General features: G+C 37.7%; 1 protein-coding gene across 2 annotated transcripts in view; it reads right to left on the bottom strand.

The window, feature by feature from the left end:
* DNER (delta/notch like EGF repeat containing) overlaps positions 1 to 16,018 on the bottom strand; it is a gene marked incomplete at both ends in the record, with an annotated part of 129,319 nt that extends 113,301 nt beyond the window's left edge. The window contains one exon of one of the 2 annotated variants that reach the window (XM_082487091.1): positions 15,756 to 16,018. In XM_082487091.1, coding sequence (XP_082343217.1) covers positions 15,756 to 16,018 — 263 coding nt within the window. The remainder of the gene's footprint in view (positions 1 to 15,755) is intronic. The other variant, XM_082487092.1, reaches the window with a different exon arrangement.
* Positions 16,019 to 23,051: the final 7,033 nt, after the last annotated feature.

Raw genomic sequence — 23,051 nt, 5'->3', positions numbered from 1 at the left:
CAGATAAGGCAGGAGGCAAGGAAGAAAAAGTAGGGTGGAGGCAGGATTTTTTCCTACCTCTATTAATTATTTGTAGCCAGAACTATTTTATATGAATTGACCAATAATGTGATCTTGCAGATATTGATCACTATCACAGACTATTGATCCAATCTGCTATTGGCTGAAAGCAATGGAAAATGTTTTTATGAATTCAGATATGCCTGCAAAACAGACTCTTCTTTCTTCCTTCATTCATCTCAGGTCATATCAAATCTTCTATCTTCACATAGAATCAGACACAGAACTCACCCTATAGCAATGCACAGTGAAAGCATAAAAGACAAGGGTAGCTAGAACAAACTGTGCTTACCACTTCTATACAGCATAGCACAACAAATGACTCAAGGTTTCAGAGCAAGGCCTCTGAGCTTGCTCTGCTGAAATAAAGTCATTTCAGAGTACCTGAACAACCTACACATAACTGATTGTTAATGAGAAATAATCTTCTTTAAGAATGTCAGCAGGACCCCTACCCATTGTCAAAAAATTACACCACAGTTTCCTCACCATTTTTAGTATATTTATACACACACATTAATGATGGGAGTTATGGGAGTCTAGTACAATTGCCAAGCTCAAATGTATCATTGTAGATAATTATTTAAAATCTTGCTAGGAAGCAGTTACTGTCACACAGCTCCAACAATTATTCAAAAATCTATTCCAAAAACCATACAAAATTTGAATCTCACATTTTACTTACACTACCAAGGTGCACTGAATTATCTCAAGTATAGAAAGAAAAGGAAGCTGCTATATGCTTTAGTTAGTTAAAACAGAGCAAGAAGCTGAATTGCGACAGTAGTAAGAGATGCACAGTACTTCTGTCATCTGATTTTCCACAAAGCTTTTGTACTTTAACAGTAAAATACTGAAAACAAATTTGTTCACAATGATGCCTCTGTGCTTCATAGAATTTGCAGGTATAATTCCCACTGTCCCATACAAGCCATCCTCCTCAGCTTACTCAGTGACAGAAGCCATCTACTTGCTCCAGAAATACTTTTCCAGAAGAAAACAGAAACAGTAGAACAACCACATCTGGAAAAACTTATTAACAGCCTTAATCTCTCAGAAACCTCAATCTGATCGATAAAACCAAAAGTTATTGGCACTGAAGAATGATAAAGACTGAACCCCAGAGTATTCACAGAAAGGAATTTTAGAGAAACAACTTCTTTTCTAGAAGAATCATCTCATTTGTTCTGGAATAAGAATAGATGCAATCCACTCTAACTTCCAAACTGATGCAGATGACTATGCACTAGGACCTTACCAAAGAGGTACGCAACTTCTACATTAGTTTGGCCAAAGAGGATATAATATCTCAAAAAGATTAAGATCCAAAAACCAATCTGAAATAAAAGCATTACTTAAAATTTGACAGGGTTAAGTAGTTAGTCAAAGGCAGGGAACCTATTAAGTTTGTCAAGTGCTTAGCAAGTTTTACTAAATTCTTCAGAATTGAAAAGTTGGAAAGTATTTCTAACAGTGCTAAGTCACTACTGTAATTACTACTGCTAAGCAATAATATTTTACCTATGAAAAGTCCATAATTTGTCTAATAAGAGTAAATGAAAACTAACTGGATCCCTCTATTTAGTTCTCATTCACCATGGAAATGCAAATCACATTTTCTACAGAAAAAAAGGCAAGGAGAACAAAATATCATTATTATGTTTGGAAAGCCATCAGCAATGAAAATTTACTCTTTTCTCTCTAAACTATCTGCTTCTTGTATATTCTGATTCATACCTTGATGCCAAAAATTAGTTCTATTTATATTCTTGTGAAATCCTATTGCAGATGTTTAACTATGTCTGCTTCTGTATTACTGAACAATGCTCTTTTAAGAGGAAATAAAATTTAGAAATCCATACAGACAACTGTAAAAGTAATTTGGGCTACTGCATCCACTTGAACAATGGTACATAACATATAATAGGCATACAGAAATTCATAATCCTTTCATACCTGTGAGAGTGAGAAAGACACCTGGAACACTATGCACCATTATTAATGCATTTATTCGGACGTGGAATAAAGGCAGCTGCTAAAGATAAGGCGAACAGTCAAATTCTCTGAGATAAATTATGTGAATTCACCTGGAAAATTCAAACCAACTATCATTTTACTTATACCTAAAGAACTGTCTTACTTATACCTAAAGAACTGTCAGTACTGAAATGAAAATCCCACAATGCCATTGAAATGCAATTCAAGCAAGAAAAGATGCTATCAGGCTTTTTCAGCATCTGAATCCTCTTTGTCTAAAAAGAAAATAGAAATTATTTTTAGAAGTTTAAACTTTATTTATGCAAGTCAAAGTTAAAAGCCATCAGCAGAAGCTACAGAAATTACATTCCTGCAACTACAGTGAAAAAAGTCTTAAGCATTGAACAGATGCCAAAGCATTGAACAGATTGGGAATTGAACAGATGTTACTCTTATAAAGGTAGAACAAAACCAGAAAAACATACATAGAAATTATTTCAAAGAGATTGCCTTCTAATGGTTGCTTGTTGTATCTATTTACTTGTCTAGCTAGTATCCATAAGACTATTCCGAACACTACGAAGGTCAAAGGCAAGGGCAGCTTGGTGATTCGGGAGCAGCTCTGCTGTAGATGTGGATGACAGACTAGGACCCCAGCCCAGTTCTTCCTTTCTAAACTAGCAAACACTGCAATGCACGCTTCCCTTGCTTAGAGTATATTTGCACATTAAATCAAAGCTTCTATAACTGCCAAATTCCAGAACACAGCTACAAGTGTGCTGTAATTAAGCCTGAATGTATTGATTTCCTCATTCTATTACGAATACCTATGGCAAATATTTCAGTTTATCTGTTATACAAGCTTAATATTCAACCCATAAAGTTTAAGTAGTGCTTTTTTCCTGTCACTGGCTGTATTTCATGTCTTAAGTAAAGAAATGCAAACACACAGCATCATATTTTATACTCTTCTCCATCCCACTTATTTCATGAGGGCTAAAGGGACTAATGAATGACTTATTCTACTCATACCACAATTCAATAACATCCCTACATCAACTTTTGTTTTCTCTAGGTTTGACACTATTGTCCTTAGGAAGAAAGTAAATTCTCCTAAAATAAGGGATACAAGCTCCATCAGCAATTTTCCCATGCGGCTTTTCTAATACACTGGGAAGACCAGAAGGAGAGGGGGGGAAGAGCAAAAGAGAGAGAACGGTGAAGGTCTGAAGTAACTGCAAACCAGCAGGATTATTAAGGTAGCTTGAGATTTATAAGACAAAAAAAAGAATTTGGTGCAATGAAAAAGAAAGATGCTTTGGATTTAGAGTATGGAAAAAGGTAACTAAATATTTTATTAAACAAAATAAACCACAGATTCTAACATAAGAAATACCCAAAACTTACATCATCTTAGTACTGCTAAAAAGATGATTTGTTGTTCATACTGCCTTCAACTGGCAGCATCTTTATATCTTATGAATTAATTTCATTGATGTTTATTTCCATAATCAAACTGGCAAGGATACTACAGGATAAAACAGGAAATGAGTTTGCAGAGCATCAGCTACTTTAAGACACATACTTAGGTGCCCATGCTTACATAGTTGTACCCCACAGTAAACACACATAAACCATCTCAATCCAACTTTATTTAGTGTAGCATTAACACTAGTAGCATCAATAGCATGAACACAACAACATAGTTAGCAAAATTAAACCCTGATCTTTGCAGCCTTGCTTTTATGTATCCATATATTAAAGGTTTCCAAAATTAACCTAACACCTTTATGATTCTCTTGAAAAACGTAGAGAACCTCTTCTGCTATTTTAAGAAGCCAGAGAAAAAGAAATTATGTACATCAACAACTGATACTCGGAAGTTTTAGTTATCTCCAAAATTAGATTAGATAATGGCAATGTTAACATCTAAATCAATACATAATTAAATACGTGGGAATCTTTCCCACTAGACACCACTGTACCACACTTCTTACAGTTAGTAGAAACTTCTGACTGAACATAGGGGTTATCAGAAAATGACAGTTTCTTGAATAAAGAGAGTTTTGTGCTGGCACCTCTCATCAGAGGAGGCCAAATCATGGATCTGTTTCTGATGGAAGCTTTCTGGTGAAGCTACCCTCTCTACAGCAGCACTAGTGCTCTGCTTGAAGGTCTGGGACCACAGCACCTTGAAGCCCTGAGCTGCAGCCCTGCTCTCAAAGTCACAGAAGAGAATTTAAAAGCCATAAGACTGCCAGGGTAACTTGAAGCTCTCAAGACTTATCAGCTTCACAGGGCTGCCCTGCTTAGAGTTTGGAAGAGCTTCTACCATCCAGCAGTTCTTAGGGCTCAATAGCTGCTTGCAGTAAAGGGCCCACCTCCAAGTGGTGTCTACTTTCACACCCTAGGCAAGAAGCTTAGAAAATCTGAGAATACGGAATAGAACTGGATGTAAGTGTATTTTGAAAAAGAGAAATATCATCCCCAGAACTAGAAATCCCAAGTTGGAAGCTGCCGGAGTACTGATTACAAAGTGAAAAACATATACATCATGCAGAAATCAACTACGATGCTACCCTTGTGTTTGCTATATATCTGTTACACAATAAGCTAGCACAGCTGTCATTCCAGAGTATCCTTCAACTGATCTCACATAAACAAAAAATATGGTTAAATCACTCACTCACTAATAAGTAACAGAAAATCATCCATATTCCTAAATCAAATACAGTGGAGTTTTGGCCCATACCTGGTTTGCTCCATGCTACTGCTAGCAGGACTTGATAATCAGAGAGCACACCTGTAACTGATAAATCCATCATACTGCTCTTAAGCAGGCCTTTGTGAAAAAGCAGAATCACTGTAACTATTAATCTGTCCTTTCTCACTCATATGCAGAAAGAGTTAAAATTTGGTGTTGCAAAGGAAGCTGTTTAATTGGGGAGAAAATTGTTTTGAAAGCAGTGGCACAGCTGACCTTTCTCCTGCATTCATTCACCTCAGAGAATTTCTTTGCTACTTTTCAGAAGCACCAAGAAACCCAGGCTCAAACGGTTACTAAAATAACTAGTTCTAAACTTACATTTATTATTTTTATAGACAAAGAAATTACTATCAGTTTACTTCGCCTTTAAGAGATGTCATAGTGGAATCTCAAGCAGGCCTTTAAAGAAGATGCTCCACATTTTTAGCATGCCCTATACAAGCCAGATCCCCCCACACCCTCAGAAAGATTATCAAGAATTTCTGTAACATCAACCCAGTATCTTTCCATTACTTTTAAGAGGCAAGTTAGCCAAATTTTAACATTGGAGTCCTATTACACTTATGTAAATTAAGTCAATTTGTCCTTCCTTCAATTAAACATGTTAATTTCCCAGAGGTCTCAACACCATTTTCTTCGGTTGTCACATATGCCATCATCACACAGTATGCTGTAGCCTTAAAAAGAATTAATCAAGCATCTGGTCTTACAGATGTCAGTAAAGCTCATGTAATTCAACTCACTGAAATCCAAAGGCATCCTGAAATGAGAAAGTTTCCTAGATCCCTACACACAAGAACACAACCTTGGTGTTCCATAGTGAGAATAAATGCCGGAAAACAACTCTCTTGCAACCAGACAGCAGAATTAGGACTCTCAATGCAAAAGGCACTTAACTCATAAATTATCAGACTTCTGCGTGGCCATCTTTACCTCCTTCTGTTTAATGATGTTCAGTTATACATGCCTGAAAATTAGATAATAATAGAAGTACATGTATATAGGCAAATTAGATAATAATAGAAGTACATGTATATAGGCGATCACAAGTTATTAATAGACTAAGTCTGTATGAAATCTAAGTCATATTTTAGTTTGCCATTAGATTCATTCATTAATTTGATTTTGATAAAAGATATTTAATAATTTGTCTAATTTCTTCAGCAGAATGAACCATACATGTGTTAAAAACTTTAAAACAAAAATACAATAAAATTTTCATTAATTTTTACAGATTTGCTGAATTTAAAGCACAAATCATTAGGAATTAATTAAAAAATGTAAGAATCACCATGCAGTTCATGGTGATAGTTACTGTCCTTATTGACAAATGCCACTGCCAAATACTTCAAAGGGAGATCACAGAAACGTATCAGGTCCAGAAAATTACAGAAATTTGTCCATATATTTTCCTTATTTATTGACTAGCTGGTGCCCAGAAGAATTTAACTGTCTAATGCTAATGCTAAAAGCATTGTCCTTGTCACAAGATTACCTTTTATTCAGATTCTACTTGTTGGTCTCTGTGTAAAAGTGAATAAGCTTTTTCTCCCAGGTTATTAAAATCTTTCCACATCTACTAATCACTTCTGCTGCCCTTTCTCTTGGTCATATCTATTTCTGCCCTCTCCTACTTCTGAGTAAAGTTACCTGAACTTGATTTCAGGGGATTAAGTACTATTCATTCATAGAAGGGAACAGCATTCTAAAACACCTTCTGTTCTCTTCTGACATTATCTGCACATCTTTAAATTATTTGCATTTTGAGCACCCAGGCTCAGTGAGGATTATTCAACATACCAACACCATAACATATGGGTCGTCCTCCCAAAATACCACAGTTTATTTAGAATATGCATGGTTAGCTGAAATTATTCCTTCTCTTGTGCATTTATCAACAGCAAGCTTCAGCTTTATTAGGTCTGGTACAAAGGACAACATAAGGGCAACCTAGACTGAAAATGAGACTTTTAAGTAAAAGGAATCATATCTTGTTACTCTTTTTACAGCTACTGTTCCTGAAGATAGTCTTCTCAAACTCACAATACAGTTGCTGTTGTAACTAATACATGAAGTACAACAAAGTTCCCACAATCATTAACATTCAGTGATCTTACCTCAGTGTAACAACCCTATTTTCACAGTCAAATTGAATCTTGTCCTCACCTTTTTCAAGAGCAGCTTGTTCACAAACACCTTTGCTGCAGAAGCCTTTGAAATACTGATCATTGATCTATTGCCCCTCCTTCCAGTAGGAAAGACCATTACAAAACTAAATGAAGCTGTAGACTGCTAGCCTGAATATTTGCCAAAGTAGTCTAAATTGCTGATTATTCTTTTTAATAAGAAGCCTTTTTTCCCTTACAATTTATATATTCAGATAAGCCACTGACATGTAATTCTGAATCTGGCATTTCAATATGATACTTCCTTATTAAGTGATTTTCACTCAACATTCTTAAAGCTTTCTATGCATTCACAAATTAACCTTTGGAACACCCAGAATTATCTGCATTTATAGAGGAGAAATCCAAGTAAGGAGGTCTAAGAGTTTTGCCCACCGTGACTCAGCAAGGCAGTGAGAATTCCAAGCACCAAGCCCTGATATTCCCATTCCTAGTCACGATGTATCACTTTCAGACCCTTCTCTGCAGAGTTTACAGCTATTATTTCAGATTTACTGCAGAATATAATACTAAATAATACAGCATAATTGTTACACTTACTATGGCCTGTATAATTGCAAAATAAACCAAGACAAACATGAAAAATAATACAGGGCAGTGATACGTATTATTGAAACAGGTTACTTATGTGGCATATAAATCAGCTTTTGAATGCAAGAGTGCTTCTTTGTAGGAGTTTACACTTAACCAGTAGAACAAATTAAAGAGTTCTTTTCTCAATGTATATCTTGACGTGCATTTCCACTATTACAAAACTGTTTGAAAACTGCAACAGTTGTATTGCACTTTAAGATATTTTTTGTAATAATACAATTATAATTTACATTTTGTGTAGCTCATATTGATGAGTGACAAGTTACCCTGCAGAGGACATTTATTCCATTGTTTGCATTACTCCCGTAAAATACAAATTGACAAAAACATACAGAAACAGAGAGTTGAACAAAACTATTTTTTGGCTTTAAAAACAGAGAAATCATTAAAGACTTAATAAATTATGCTCTATAATGTCAAATGCACATACTAAACTGCTTTTACCTTCAGATATTGACCTATATGCCACTAAGAAATTTTTGATGAAATTAACCCTACTCTTGCCAAACAACGTGCTTTCAATTGACATGGATGCACTTTAAATATGCATACTTTCATTTTGGGATCACCACACCATAATCAGACACCTCTGGACATGTTACTGAGCTCAGTTCACCTGTATCAACCAAAAGATAAGAAAAAATAAAAACATTTTGATATTATTGAAGCCTTCTTGCTAATGCAGTTGTCAAAAGAACAGGTAACCTCTCAGCATACATAAAAAAATGGGATTTAGCACTGTACAAAACCGACTATATTTAGATTAACCAGTAACCAACAGGAATATTATTATTAGCTCAATCTATTCAGGTCAGACAGGACTTTGCAGAAAAGAAAAACAACGTTCACTACATGCACAGGGAGGGAAGAGCAGAATAACTCACTTTCAAAAGGGAAAAAAATATGACAGGGAAATTCAATTAAATTGAAAGACAGAAAATAAAACCTAATAAAGTTATGTTTTCCGTGCAATTAATCCGTGGGATTCATTGGAGCACAAACGTATCAGAGCCAAAAAGAGTTACCAGGAATAAATGAGGTATTTGATATTTAACAGGAACAGAGTGAACTCTGAGAGCAAGTATCAAAAAAAAAAACCCAACCAAAAACCCACCAACCTATGTTTAGGGTTAAGTACACACCATTTTCAGACTCATGTCTGCTTATTAAAGTGGAATTTCTTGCATCATCTTCTAAGATTTCTGGTCTCATGATCCCATGATCAAGCTGAAATCCTGCTAAATGCCACCTCTGAAATTATTGATCTCAAGCAAGTACTTCTCAGAAGGGCAGCATGTAGATGATTCTATGAGAGCCCTCAAAAAGAGCAGAGCATTTCTACCTTCTGTAATACTGAATCAAGTCATGTAATTCCAGTGTTTTAAGTAACATTCTTGTTTAATTCTTTTCCCATCCATATTCTGTCATTTCTTGTCTTGTATTTAAGATAAGGTATTCTTCTAGTACATTGGGAACCTGCTCCAATTAAGAGGATTTCCAGAGCTATGTGTATACAAATGACAACATCAAGTTAAGTATTTCAAAGGAAAGTAAAATAACACTATTTTTAAAACTGATATAATTGCAAAGTGATTCTCTCAGATCAACATAAACTGCAATGAAATATTACTTATGAAAAAGCTGAAGCATCTTAGTACAGCATATATTCTACTATTATTCCGTTACTTTACACCTGATTTGCCTCTCTGCAATCTTTAATAACAAAAAATAAACAAAACCAACACTTAAACCTTCCACTTATATGATGGAACTTTTGAGAACCAAATAATTTGCATTATGTAATGACCTGACTAGCATTTAAAAATAACTATTTTGAGCAGATCTAAAGGGAGTATTTCAAGGCATTGAAAGAGAGAATACAACGATTCACAAAGGTTAGCATGCAGATGATACCCAAATAATAACCACTTACATAATTGAGACAGTTTAGGTTTTTACATTATTCAAGTTTTATTCTACAGAAAATTAGAATAACTTGATTAGAAACCACGGCAAAAATCACAGCACAATTCTTCATTGACTGCTTTGGAAATTGCTGAATTATAGTTGTCTTGCTCACAAATTTTCACATGATATGCTTCAAAGCAAGATGCTAATTTAAAAAGCTTAAATTTCTGACTGGAAATATATTTGTACTACACTTAGAGGAAAAAAAAAATGTTATAACAGCTAAAATAATTTGGGTGGAGAAACTATTTTTCATATTCATTTATTCTGTATTGTCATTCCCCGTATTTGATACCTCACATCACCATACTGTGGAACTTCATCAGTTCCACTGTGACCACGGAGATCAAAGTTCATCGAGTACCTGAACACTTCACTTACAGATCACAAAAACTCATGGAAAACAAATAATATCTATCAATCCTGTGGGACATAAAATTGCTACTTGAAGAAAAAAGCTCAGCAATTACTATGAAATGGGAGTATACTAATTTGTGACCTGTACACAAAGTGACCTGACATTCATACTAAAGATTTTTCACATATCTTATCAGTAATATTGCCATCTTAAGAACTCCTGTTTGTAATGCACACAAGTTTGTCAGCTTCCAGGTACAGTCTAAATTTGAAGCAAAACATAAATGTATAATAACATGGAAATAATTTAGCAGAATATCCAGCTAAGGGGAGGCAGGCACAGGGCAAGAGTAACAGGCAAATGCAAAATCTAGGAAAAAAAAAAAATATATATATACAGGTGTGTGTATATATAGAATCACAGAACAGAATCATAGAATGGTTTAGGCTGGAAGGGACCTGAGGGAGTTCTCTGGTCCAACCCCTGCTTAGGCCAAGGCTAATGCTAAGCCAATGTACTTGGGGTCTTGGGCACTCAAGCCCCAAATCTCAAAGGATGGAGATCTCACAGCTGTTCTAAGTGCCTGTTCCAGTGTTTGACAACAAACGTTGTCAGGAATTTTTTCCTTAGATTTAACCGCAACTTCCCCTACTTTAACACACATGTCACCTCTTGACCTTTCACTGACCATGTGTGAGAAAAGTCTTGTTCCATCTTCTCTATGGCCACCCATTAGGTAGTTGAGGATGGCACTTAGTTCCCCCTTAGACTCCTCTTCTCCATGAAAAACAAACTGAGCTCTCGCAGCCTCTTCTCACACACAGTATATGCACCAATGCAAATATTTAAATTCTGTGACTTTAAAACACCACAAGAGTTAGCAGAGTTAGACAGCATGAAATGACATGGTACCTCAGAACTCAAGCTAAACTACATCCAAATAAAACATGAAAACTCCAGGCCATCTACTAACTATACAATTTACTCTTATTAAAGATAAAACAGCAAACAGAATAGTCACGTAACAAAACACTTGTATCACAATAACCACATAATCTAAGTATATACCCTTCATTAATGAGTAAAGAATGGGAAAAAATTAGCATTTTAAATATGCTAGAGAACTCATTGTGAATTCAAGGATTATTTAGAGACCTTTCAGAAGGGATGTCAGCCCTTAATATAAAACAGGACCTTGTGAAGAATTAATCAGGATACTCACATGAAGGTGATTTTGCAGTTAGAGTAAAGGATGTCCTGTCCAATGCAACCTGAAATAACCTGGCCAATGAAATTTTGTACCACTTACTCTGAAGTATTAGACCATTGATTCAAGAAACAATAATCCTTCTTTGTGTAGCAGTTTGTTAACCCTGGATTTCTGCATTCAGCATTAAACAGCACATTATCAGAAATGTAGTGAGAACAGAAATAAATTCAAAGAAAAAGAAACAAAACCCCAACACAGGATAAAAAATAGAAGCAGGGGGCACAGAATTAAAAACTGAATCACTGCATCAGTCTACAAATGTTCAAATACCATGACCAAAAACAAGAATAAATTCACCCGGTATTCAAAAGTACAAAAAAGGAGAGAATGAAGAAAAACATGATCAGGCAAAAATTCAGGGGGGGAATATCATTCTAAGAACAAAATTTAAAGGATAAACTACTGACCATGTGTATCAGTCTTTTTAATATCAGTTATTTCCTTGACTTTTTTAAACTCAGATTACACATTTCTAAAATTCCATTTTAAATAAGCCATCCACAATTACATTTAAAAAACATTTTCAGTGATAGGTGTGGAAAGATAGCCACTAAAATGAACACAACAAATCCTACTCAAGACCAAAGAGGTTGTTTTTCTACTAAAATAATAATTTCAATACTAACTCAAAAATGCTATTACATCAGTGGCTACCACATCACTCTCAGAAGTGGAACATCCAGTCATCGCTAATCAGACTATATAGAAGATAACTGTTGCGAAGTCAGAATGCTGGTTTATTATGCTTGGACACCACTTGTTTTCTAGTTTTTGTTACTATCACAATCTATAAAATAACTAAAAGCATATTAAAATGCACTAAAGTAAAAGAATGAAGGAAAATTATCAACCAAAGGAGAGAAGAAAAAATAATAAAAAAAAAACACACAAACAAAACCAAGAGAAGCACCTGAAACAAAAGCATGTACGCCAGTATTTAAAAATGCATTAATAAATTAATTTGTCATCAGATGGTAGTCTTTTAATGAAATTAGCACTAGCATGGAACCAAATAAACATCAGGCAATTTAATGCAATTAACTAAGTTCAGATTCTGTATTTTTAAGTAAATGACCCAGCCTAACATGAAATTTTTCATTTCCTATTTAGTACCTTCTGTCTATAAAATTATTTCATAGGGCACTGACACAAATCAATTTTTACATAAAACTTCCCTGATCAAGAAAAACAATTGTATTGGATTATACGTGTCATTAGAAATAACAGAGTAGTCATTAGACCAGTCGTTAGCAATAAAGGTTAACATTCACCTTTCAAAGTAAAATATAAGTAAAAATTTAGGGAGCATAAAGCTTTGGGAACTTTAATATCTGTCACTTAGTTCATTTCAATTTATTTCATCAAATTTTCTCAGTGTAAAGCTGAGATCTGGGCAATTTCAAATTCCTGCAGAAGAGCAGTTGAATTCACTATAATTTTTGTACCATCTCCTTTGGAATACATGTGATTTCCTTGCTCGCACTAAAGTTTAAAGACACTTCGACACATCAATTCTGTTTCTTCTTTGCACAGACTAGAAATATGGTAAACAAATGGGAAAAAAATTGACAACCATGAAAAGAAATGGAGTTAGATTAGAGCAATGTCCTGCAATGTGAAACCAGACAATCCATAACAAAACAAACCTGAAGTTTGCAAAACAAAGTGTATTCAAACCATAAGTAATGTGAGCTATATACACATGCATAATTCATGGGACTGATACACTAAGAGGACCTGTAATTTCTGTTGTTAAATAAATAATGAGTTACTAAAGCAATTATAACGTAAGATCATGGAATTGGCTTAAGTCCAAGTTAAATACTTCACTTGGCAATAGGAAAGCTCTGGGCTTTCAGAAATGTCTCATGTGTACGTGATGTCCGCTTTCTTCTTTGCCACTTTTCCCATGCCAGCACCAGCATCTTCAAGTGCAACAAAACCAGTTAAAGTAAAAATTTGTGGGCAATCTCCAACTTTAACTGTTAGCAATCCTTCTACATTATCAACTTCACTATACCCAGTTGACTTGTAGACACATTTAGAACATTTTCCTTTCATTCTATATCTCAGCATATCTGAGCAGAATTAGCAAAATGTTGTCTTTGTTACAAGAAGTAATGTGAAAGTAAATATATATTTTTAGGGAAAAAATTCCAGCTCCATCACAAATTCAAAAAAATGAAAATTTACCCTCCATGATCTGGGTATTTAAGCATAAGAATTCCTGTTCTTTTTTCCACTGTTGGTATTGCCCTCTGCAAGTCCAACTGTTCAATAGCAATCAGGGGAGTAAGTTGAAAACCCCCTGTCTACGTATATCCCAATGATCCACCACCAATTTAGCCCAGAGTTTTCTCATAACTCTTAAGGGATATGAGAAAAAAAAACCCTATAGTTATTTCAAAAGCCTTACAGTTATTTATTCTCATTCAATTGGAAAACACAACTGGTTTTACTTTTCTTTGTAGAAGTTTAAGCCATTAGACATCTGAACAATGGTGCAACACAAGAATTAATGCACTTGTGCAATATTTATTCATTGCATGTTTTGATAAAATGAACAAAGCCTCAACTTTGTGTTTATATTACCCCTCTAAATAACCTGCCTGCTCTCTAGTTAATTGAAGTTACATTTCAAAAACATATTAACTTTTCATAGTTAACTGGCACCTATACTTCAACTGCTAACATGATAGCTAGAAGTGGCATCCATTTGTTTGTCAGATTCCCTTGCAAGGGTGATCACGCAGTATTTTATAAAAAGAAACAAGAGCTAGGACACTGTAAGCCTCCTCTTATTAGTTAACAGAAAGCATAAGTGCTATGAAAATATTGCTTCTCCTTTTTATTAGAAAAACAATTAAATCCAGTTCCCCAGGCACAACACTTCACAGAAGGTATGATACCAGCAAGTGTTACATTTTACTAAGTCTTTAAAAAGGTCATTAATCTTTCAGTCATGGATCCCAGACACTTAAGTCTAACAGCAACAAGCAGAAGCAAACACACAGCGCTCTCTTTCTTTGTAGTGATAGAAACATAGTAAACTCTTAAGAGGACAACAGCTTAAATTAGCCAGAGAAATCTAATCCACTTTCATCACTGATTTTACAGACTCTCACTAGTGTAAATATTTTCACTTTCGTTGTTCAACTGAATCAACTGAGACATTTCAAGGCAAGCACAGAACTACGTGCATAGTGTTCCTACTTTACGAAGACTTTTATACTCACACATTAAGTCTCCAGTAAACGTACTATCCCTTTCATCTATTCAATAGTATAGTTTGGGTACTATTGACCAAGAAACAGTAACAAAAACCTAAAAAAGCAGACTGCATTTACTTGAATTCGTTTGCTTCTATGTCAAATCCACTTAAACCAGAGAGCATTATCCAAAGAAATGGTAGCCAATCCATGTAGCCTTTTGTACACTGCTGTCACAGAAAGTAACCCATAGCATCATATGCATATGCAGGAAACAAGCCTCTTTGTCCCTGTGCTTGCTTTTCCTTATCTGAAGATATAGAAGATTAAGTTTTTGTGAATTTCTGAACATGAAAACAAAGATTTTCATCCTTAATGCTAGAAGGGAAAATTACGATCTTCACGTGACAATAATTAAATTAGATTGTATTATTACATGAAAACCCGATACAACCAAGCACCTTAGAAAGATATGACTTACTGCCTCTCCATATTTTAGATCATTATCCCTACTCTGAGCATTCTGACCGTTCAGAATTCAAAATCAATCCAAGCAGCAACCAAAATATGGGAGCAAGCACACCTAGCTTATGACAACGACTACTGGAGACACAATTTAATGATTAGTATTCAGCGCAATACAGCATCCACTTCCAAGGACCATCCTTTTCACCTTAAAATAAGTCAATACCCAGTAAATTGCGGGGACTGGACGGTGGGGGTGGCCTTGGTACCGAGGTTAACCTAGAAGGCGCCGGCTGAGCCCAGTCTCACCCTCATTCACCTCTAACCGAGCCCCTCTCACGCAGGAGGTTTGTCCCTGTCGTGCCCGGGGATAACGGCTCTCCCCTCGGCCCGGCACCAGCCCACGGCACGACTCCAAGCCCGCCGCTCGCACGACCGGCACCGGCTTTAGGCGTCCACCGGCACGAAGCGCTGCTGGCCCCTCAGAAAGCCCGGGAGGGAGCCGAGGCCGCCCGCAGCCCTGGGTGCCCGCGGCGACCGTTAACGGCACCAACGGCCGCCGCGCGAGGAGCCGGCGGGAGGGAGCGGCCGCGCGCCGAGGGGGGGAGGGAGAAGCCGGGGGGCGCCGCCCGCCAGAGGAACGGTCAGCGGCCGCTGAGCGCCCCCCGGGGCGGACGGGCCGGCGAACGGACACCGCAGCGATCGGGTAAGGAGCGAGGCAGGACGGGGAGAGACGCCCGCAGACGGAGTGGGGGTGAGGCGGACGGGAGGGAGCCCGCCGCAGACCGAGCGGGGACACCCAAGGGCAGGGACGGGCACAAGGACGCGGGGCGGGGGGGAAGGGAGTCTCTGAGGCGGGGGCACCTCGTGAGGGACGCGCAAGGGCGCTCTCGGCGCGCACCTTACCTGGCAGAAGGTGCCGGTGATCCCCGCGGGGCAGGCGCAGCTGTAGGCGGCCGGAGGCTGGGGCAGGAGCAGCTGGAGGCGGCGGGGAGCGGCGGGCCCCCGAGCCGGCACCGGCGAGCAGGTGCCGTTGTTGCGGCAGGGCTGGCTGAGGCAGGGGTCCCGGCCCGGGGGCGCGGCGGTGGCCGGCACGGGAAGGCAGGAGCGGCGCTGGGCCAGGGCGAGGAGCAGCAGCAGGAGGAGCGGGGCGGCTCGGGGCATGGCGACAAGGCGTGCGATGCGGGTGCCGCTCCGCTGCGGGCACCGGCAGGGAGGGAAGGAAGGAGGGGATGGAGGCAGCGGCCGCCCGGCTGCTCCCTACCCCCGTTCCCCGGGCAACGGGCGGGCGGGGACTGGGCGGGGAGGAGCCGCGCCACCGCCGCCCGGCAGGGGGCAGCCGCCCGCCCGCCGCGGGACCCGGCCACGGCCACGGCCACGCGGGGAGGCGGTGGCCGGCGCTGGGGCATGTTGCGGGGTGCAGCGAGGCCGGCGTTGTTCCGTCCCTAGAGCCAAGGCTGAGCTCCGGTCGGAGCTGCGCCCGTGCCCCATCGCCTCCGGGCGGCAGAACGGGCGCGGGGAGCGGCGCTGGGCACCGAGCAGCCTGGTTTATAACGGGAGCGGCGCGTTAATGAACATCCCGACGGGCATCGCTGGTCTGTCGGTGCCTCCAGTTCGCCTGAGGGGTGCGAATGCCGACGGAATGGCACTGCCCGGGGTTGGACAAACACCCTGAAAGGCAAACTCCGTGGTCAGGAGAATTCACCGTCTGCCTCTGATTCACTGTTTCACAAGTGTAAGCTGCTGACAGCTTTAAAGCTCTATTAAGCTGATATTAAAGCTCTATTAAAGCTGATAGCTTTAAAGCTCTATTAAGATCAAAGTATAGAAAACAAAAACGAAGCCTGTCATTTCTCATATTGCGAAAAAAGCTGTGTGTTTTCTCAGCTGAGGTTATATCTACGGCTGACTTTTAAAAAATCGACTTGTATTTTGCTAGTCTTTGTGGGATTTTTTTACTGCCTTTGATTAGAACTAAGATACATGGTTGTAAATTAGTTAATGGACAGCAGGAAGATCATCCACATTCTCTGATCTCCTATTCATTTGCTCCTGCAAAAGTGAAGTATTTAATTCTAACGACTTCTCACATTCACAGTTACAGGAGGGCTGATGGCAGCAGCGTGCTAACACTTTTTATAAACCTTTGGACTTCACATACGGCTGAAACCTGTATCACGGGCAGAAATAACTGGTGATGCTAATTGAACTGAAAACTCATCGGGGTTTCTAGCAGCCTGAACACACTCCTCGATCCCCGTACCCAGGCTGAAGCAGCCCGTCACTGCTCCTCCACCACCCCACGATCCTGCTTGTCCCTCCCCGCCCTAGCAGCCGCCCGTTCCGCGCCGCACCGGCTCCCTCTGCTGCCGCTGCTCCGGCTGCCTCCCGAGCTCTGGAATGACTCCTTCCTTCAAGCTGATCTCATTTACTTCCTCCCATCCCAGACAACGGTGGGTTCTGATGTTTACTACAGCCGATAGGCGCTGTGGTAATACAAATAAAAAACAATCTTAGCTATATACACTTGAATTAAATTGTTTATTTCACAACTGTCTTGTCCTTAAGGTTACTTTTTTCCTACCAATATTTGTTCATCAGAGCCCTTCCCACGTTGAGACAAAACACCCTACTGCACTTACCAGACCAGTTCATCTTCTTTTCTTTACTGATCATTTTCAAATGCCCCATTTCAGTAAAATCCAGGAACTTGGAAGACATTCTTGCAATCTGAAATTGAAACACTACTTACTATTCTTTGTTTTTTTCCAACCAGTTTTGCCACTCTATGAAACATATTCTTATTAATTTCCTAAGCTTGTTCATATGAACGTTGTGGAAAGCAATGCCAAAGGCCTTGCCCATGTCAAGTCAAAATAACTGTTTGTTTGTTCTATTCTTCTCACAAGATATGTTGCCTTGTTCTACAAGAAAATAATTTGGTTTGACATGATTTGTTCTTGATAAGTCCACAGGGGCTGCTACTTGTCTCCTTGTTATCTTCCAAGTGCTCTGAAATAACTTGTATATATATCCCAGGTTGCTGTGTAAAGCAGCTGGGCTATAATTCTTTCTGTCCTTCTTCTCAATAAAAAATTTTGTCCTTTACCGATCTCCTAGGACTTCACCCTTCCCCACAGGCTGTCAAAGATCATTGTTAATAACTAGCTGCAGCCAGTTATTTAAACATCCTATAGAACAAATCAGAATCAGACAATCTGAAAAGATGTTCAAGTCTCTAACATGACCTATGTTTCTTTTTGCTCAAACTCTTCACCTGGCTCATGCTAGTTGTGCTGACCGGCTGACCAACATTTGCAACAAACAGGACGCTTGAATGGACTGTTTATGTAGTACCCCTATTTTTTAATTGTTCTTGGTACCCCCTAAAGGGTTCAGTAATTCTGGTGCAATTCTGGTCTATCTGAGGCTTTTTAGTACTAAGACAATATAGATAAGCATTGGAAAATATTATTTCAAGACTGACAGCTAGATCAGATAATGAATTTTGTTGATGTACTAGCATGGTATTTGCAGAAGAGAACAACTTTAAAAATAAGCTAGTCAACCAATGCAACCAACAGAGCAGGACATAACACAGTGTTCTGAGTCAGATTGGACATAACTATATCACATGAGTTTCCTTAGCACTGTACAGAATAAATAAGCGCATTATAAGTGCCATTTTCATAAGGAAATATTTAACTGTACTACAGAAAAGACTATACTTACCTAATTAGCTAGTGATTTTCCAAAATGCTGTATCTTTTTATGCATTTTAATGTTCCAATATGCATAGTTTAAATAATTTTATAGTCAGTCTTCCATAAACAAATTACTAATCTTATTATTCAATAAGGATTCGAGCTGTCTGCCTCATTTACACTTGCTAGAATTTGAATTGTATTACCAGTCTAATAGCTTATTAGCGTGGCTTAGATAAGCTACATTACAGCTTAACTATTTATTTTGATGGAGAAGCACTCATCCTCTAGTGGCTTGAAGGAGATTTTGCAAAGATTTTTTTTTTTAATCTGTTCTGATTAAATATTCATGAGCAACAAAAATCTCTGTGATTTCCTAAGGGGAAGTTATATGTTCTAAATGTCCCCCATAACAACAATGATCTTTTTTCTAAATATTGGTGAATTCCTTTAAAACCACCTACTATTAGTTACATTTTTCTTTACTAATATAGGAGCTAAAACTTAGATGAGACAGCTACCATGTTGAGCCTTTTCTGAACAATGACTGGATTCTTTTCCATTTCATGTTTTGGGTCAGACTGCAATCATGTCTTTATGATACTGGTTTGCAGAGTGCAGAACTGACATTTTCCTCATCTGTCCTTCAGCTTGTTCCTGCTTTAAAGTGTCTCAGGAGTTTCACTTCCAATCTACCAAAAGGACTGGGGTTTTAATTTCATTTGAGAAATTTCAGAAGGGTCCCACTCATGCAACTGGAGTCAGATTTGCAAAATTGCCCATTGTGTTCCCTATCCCATATCCAACAGCTGCCAAAATTAAAGCTAAATCCTTTTCAAAATCATTGCCGCGATCACTGAAACTTACTGTTTCTTTAACTTTGTGTTTCATAAGATTCTATACGTATTTAACTTTCTTTTTCCAAACACATAGTTTCTATTCCAGCAAATTCTGTTAATATAACTGTTTGAATGATCCACAGCTCAATTTATCAAAATATTGAAGTACATATTTAAACATGTAAGCAGCCCAGAGGATTCAGTAAGAATATTCACCTCAGAAGTGGCATACTCAGGTGCTTCACATTGGAACTTATTTTGGCTGATGCTCATGAGTTTGTGGTGCAGGTTTTGGCTACAGGAGAAGAGTTTAAGGATCTGAACAGAAACAAAATTTTTTAAAAATGTATCATTCACTGCTATAGGTGAATGAGAGGGAAATGTTGCTTTATTTTCACATGCACCTGAATAGTTCTATCTTTCTTTTAACTTGATGCAGACTGGCAAATGCCCTGCTCCCTGACAATGAGTATGGCTTTATGTACTTTCCTCCCTCTCTTGCATTTATATTTGTTTTATATTTCTGTGCTGTATTAAGCTGTTTGAAGTTGCATGTTTTCTTCTTTTTGTTTGCCAACTTTGATACAGGAAACTGGTGATAATCATGCCGATTTGTTTACCGCTGTCAACAGTGAAAGTGTATGTTGCTATTTAATGTCTGCTATTCAGGGGATCTGCAGTACAAGTAGAGGCGTGTTGATACAAGTACTATCAAGAGAAAGCTGCCAGCCCGGGTACAGAAACATTCTTCATTGTGGGAATCATAAATTACATTTTAGACAAAATCCATAAAGCAGAAGTTAAACTCTTGTCTTGGGAAGCATGAAAATACTGTGCTGTGGAAATCCACAATGACGGTTTTATCAGCGGCAGACAGACAATTCAGGAGTGGCAGTATCTCCCACATCTTCACCTATTTGTTTGGCTCACAGGCATTTTTATCACCCTGTGTATTTTCTATATATTTTAGAACAATGGACTAAAATTAATCCATACCTCTACACAGTATAGATGTTTCACAAATAAAATTCCTGTCAACTATTTAAGAAAGAACTTTCTTTAAAAGTTTCCAGAAAATTTGTCTCAATAGCTACTGCACCTTTCCCAAAGAGCTGCACATATAATTTGAAAATAGACACTTTTGCAGCAAAGATTTGCTTTTAATACTCTTATAATGTTTTTTATCACCGTGCTGTGTGACACTACAGCAAGTATTATTGTACTTAATGAAATGAGAAATTAATCTTACAGAAAGACTGATCTGGACCCACCTTTAAGCAAATAAAACTATGCTGGGTAAAATCTTGCATATTTATACCAAGTTTAAATCAACTTCTAAGGAGCTTGTTTGAAAAGTCTCTCAGAAAGTAACATCATAAAACAAATGTTGAAACTAACACAGCTGTAGCTTAAAGTGTTTAAATCCTATAACGCAGATACAATAAAACAATTAAGAAAGAACATATAGGTTTTGCCATTTACAGTCTTCTGCTCTATTCTTAAGGCATGACTTAGGCTTTCAAACAATGACCTGATGTGACTACAATTTCAGTAGAGATAAAAATAATAATTTATAATGTCTCATTCGTACAGACAGTAGTTTGTAGTCAAAGAAACAGAGCAAGTGCCAAGCACAGAATCTTAAATATTATGTTAGAATTATCTTAAGTCTTTATCTTAGAATTTACATAGAGGTTTTATTAATTCAAATGATGTGCTTAATATGACAACTATCAGAACAAGTATTTGACCATGAGAACTTGAAGGAAGTATTGTATCTGAAGAAGAGCTATTTTAATATCCAGTAAGTAAATGAGGTTTTATTCCTATGAATTTCAAGGTGCATATGAAAGAGGACATGATGTCTATTCTGGTTGACTGGAAAAGCTTACATATCAGAAACTCTACAGAGAAGAAAAGGATAAATAAAATTTGAATAGACATCTTACCTGAAGGGGAAAAAAAAAAAAAAAAAAAGAGCAAGTCATAAGGTAATCTAGTGAAAAATTTTAAGGCTTAATAATTCTCTTTGTTATTTTTCCTGAGCAGTAAAGAAAAAGGTGAAAAGGTGATGCTTTTGTTTGGTTTGTCATCACAAGACAGCCAGCACATGGGATTCTCAAGGCAGCAGCCAACAGTAAAAATATCCTAAATAGTGAGCTGCTTTTGTTGTTTTAATTTCAACACAAAAATTCACAGTAAATACAAAACTGAATTTATGTGATTTGTGGGTTTTTTTTTACTTTATACCATTATTCTTTCGAGTTGTCTTTTTTAGATATTTCAAGTTTTTTAATTTATTATTGCTCAGTAACATCCCCCTCACTAGACTTAAAATTCAGAGATAAAAGTCAACTTTTTTCTGTCTGTTCTCTTACATGTCATTTATAAGTAGTAGATCATGGCTGAGTCCAAGCTTGTCATTTCAATTTTGTTCTCTCCATAGGCATTTCTTTCAAATAATACATGTAATTTAGTAAATGTGCATCCACAAAATACCTTGAATCCTTTACAGATTGAATCTTCAGCCTCCCATTTAACTTAGTGCTCATCGTGACTCGCCACCTCCTCACAATCCACCACTGAGGTGGGGAAGTGATGTTATCCCCAGCCTGCAGCTCAAGCTCCAGACCAGATCCTGAACTATTTAGATACCTGACCAGCAAGTTGGATTCTTGCCTAACGTCCTACAGGAAGCCAGTGGTAAGTAGAAAACTCATCCTATATCTCTGAACTACAGACTTACACAACGATAAAGTTTGCTATAGAAAACATCAGGCTCTAAATTTTGTAAAAATTGTGTCATATATGCACTATTTATGGGAAAACAATGAAGCCAGTATGACAAACACACTGAAAAAGGGGCCACTGTGCAATGTATGTGTTGTTAACATCAATTGAAAGTCAGGGAAAAGGAGACTCGACAGATTCAAGGTATCAGTTTCATTGGCAGAGGGATTGGATGTGTACTTGCAATTCCATGTAGTTCATGGCCGGAGTTAATAACAGCCTGTTATGTATTGTATCCACTGTTTCATGAAACCTTTTGAAAACAGAATGGTAATATTTTAAGACAGTTCTGGGGCAGTTTTCATTTGGCCTCCCACATAAAGAACCTCTCATTTATTTTATGTCAAGACTAGAAATGTGTATAAATGACATTATCCAGTCTTTATTTGATAAGCACAAGTGATTAAGTCTCTAGGTATATTTTTCTCAATAATTTCGATCATAATTTTAATCTGAATGAATCTAGTTCATCAGTCAACCATTGGATCTAGTTTTACTTTTTTCTCACAGACTAAGCAGCTACATGCTATAAGAGTCATTTATGTAGCATTTTCACTTCTGTAGGTGATTCTACACTAAGATCAAGCCATTTGTTAACATGCTTTTAGATTAACTGAACATCTTTTGGTCACTGTATTTATTAAGACTAATGTGGTATAACTCACATGGACATTTCATGGCAATAGAAGTTGAATACTCACCACTTCTCCTTGTGAAATCATTGCAAATACATTTTCTTCATGCAGTTATCACCTATTAACAATTATTGGTTTCTGAGGAAACAGGCAATATGTTTAACTTCCTGTGGGCCTGTAAAAACTGTATAGGGAATAGGCCAAAAATTGCATTAGCTTTTTCTTATAC

The sequence above is a fragment of the Vanellus vanellus genome, assembly GCF_965231255.1.
Source record: "Vanellus vanellus genome assembly, chromosome: 8".
Lineage (NCBI taxonomy): Eukaryota > Metazoa > Chordata > Aves > Charadriiformes > Charadriidae > Vanellus > Vanellus vanellus.
The sequence above is the reverse complement of the archived record's forward strand: the minus strand, read 5'-3'. Positions and strand labels throughout refer to the sequence as shown.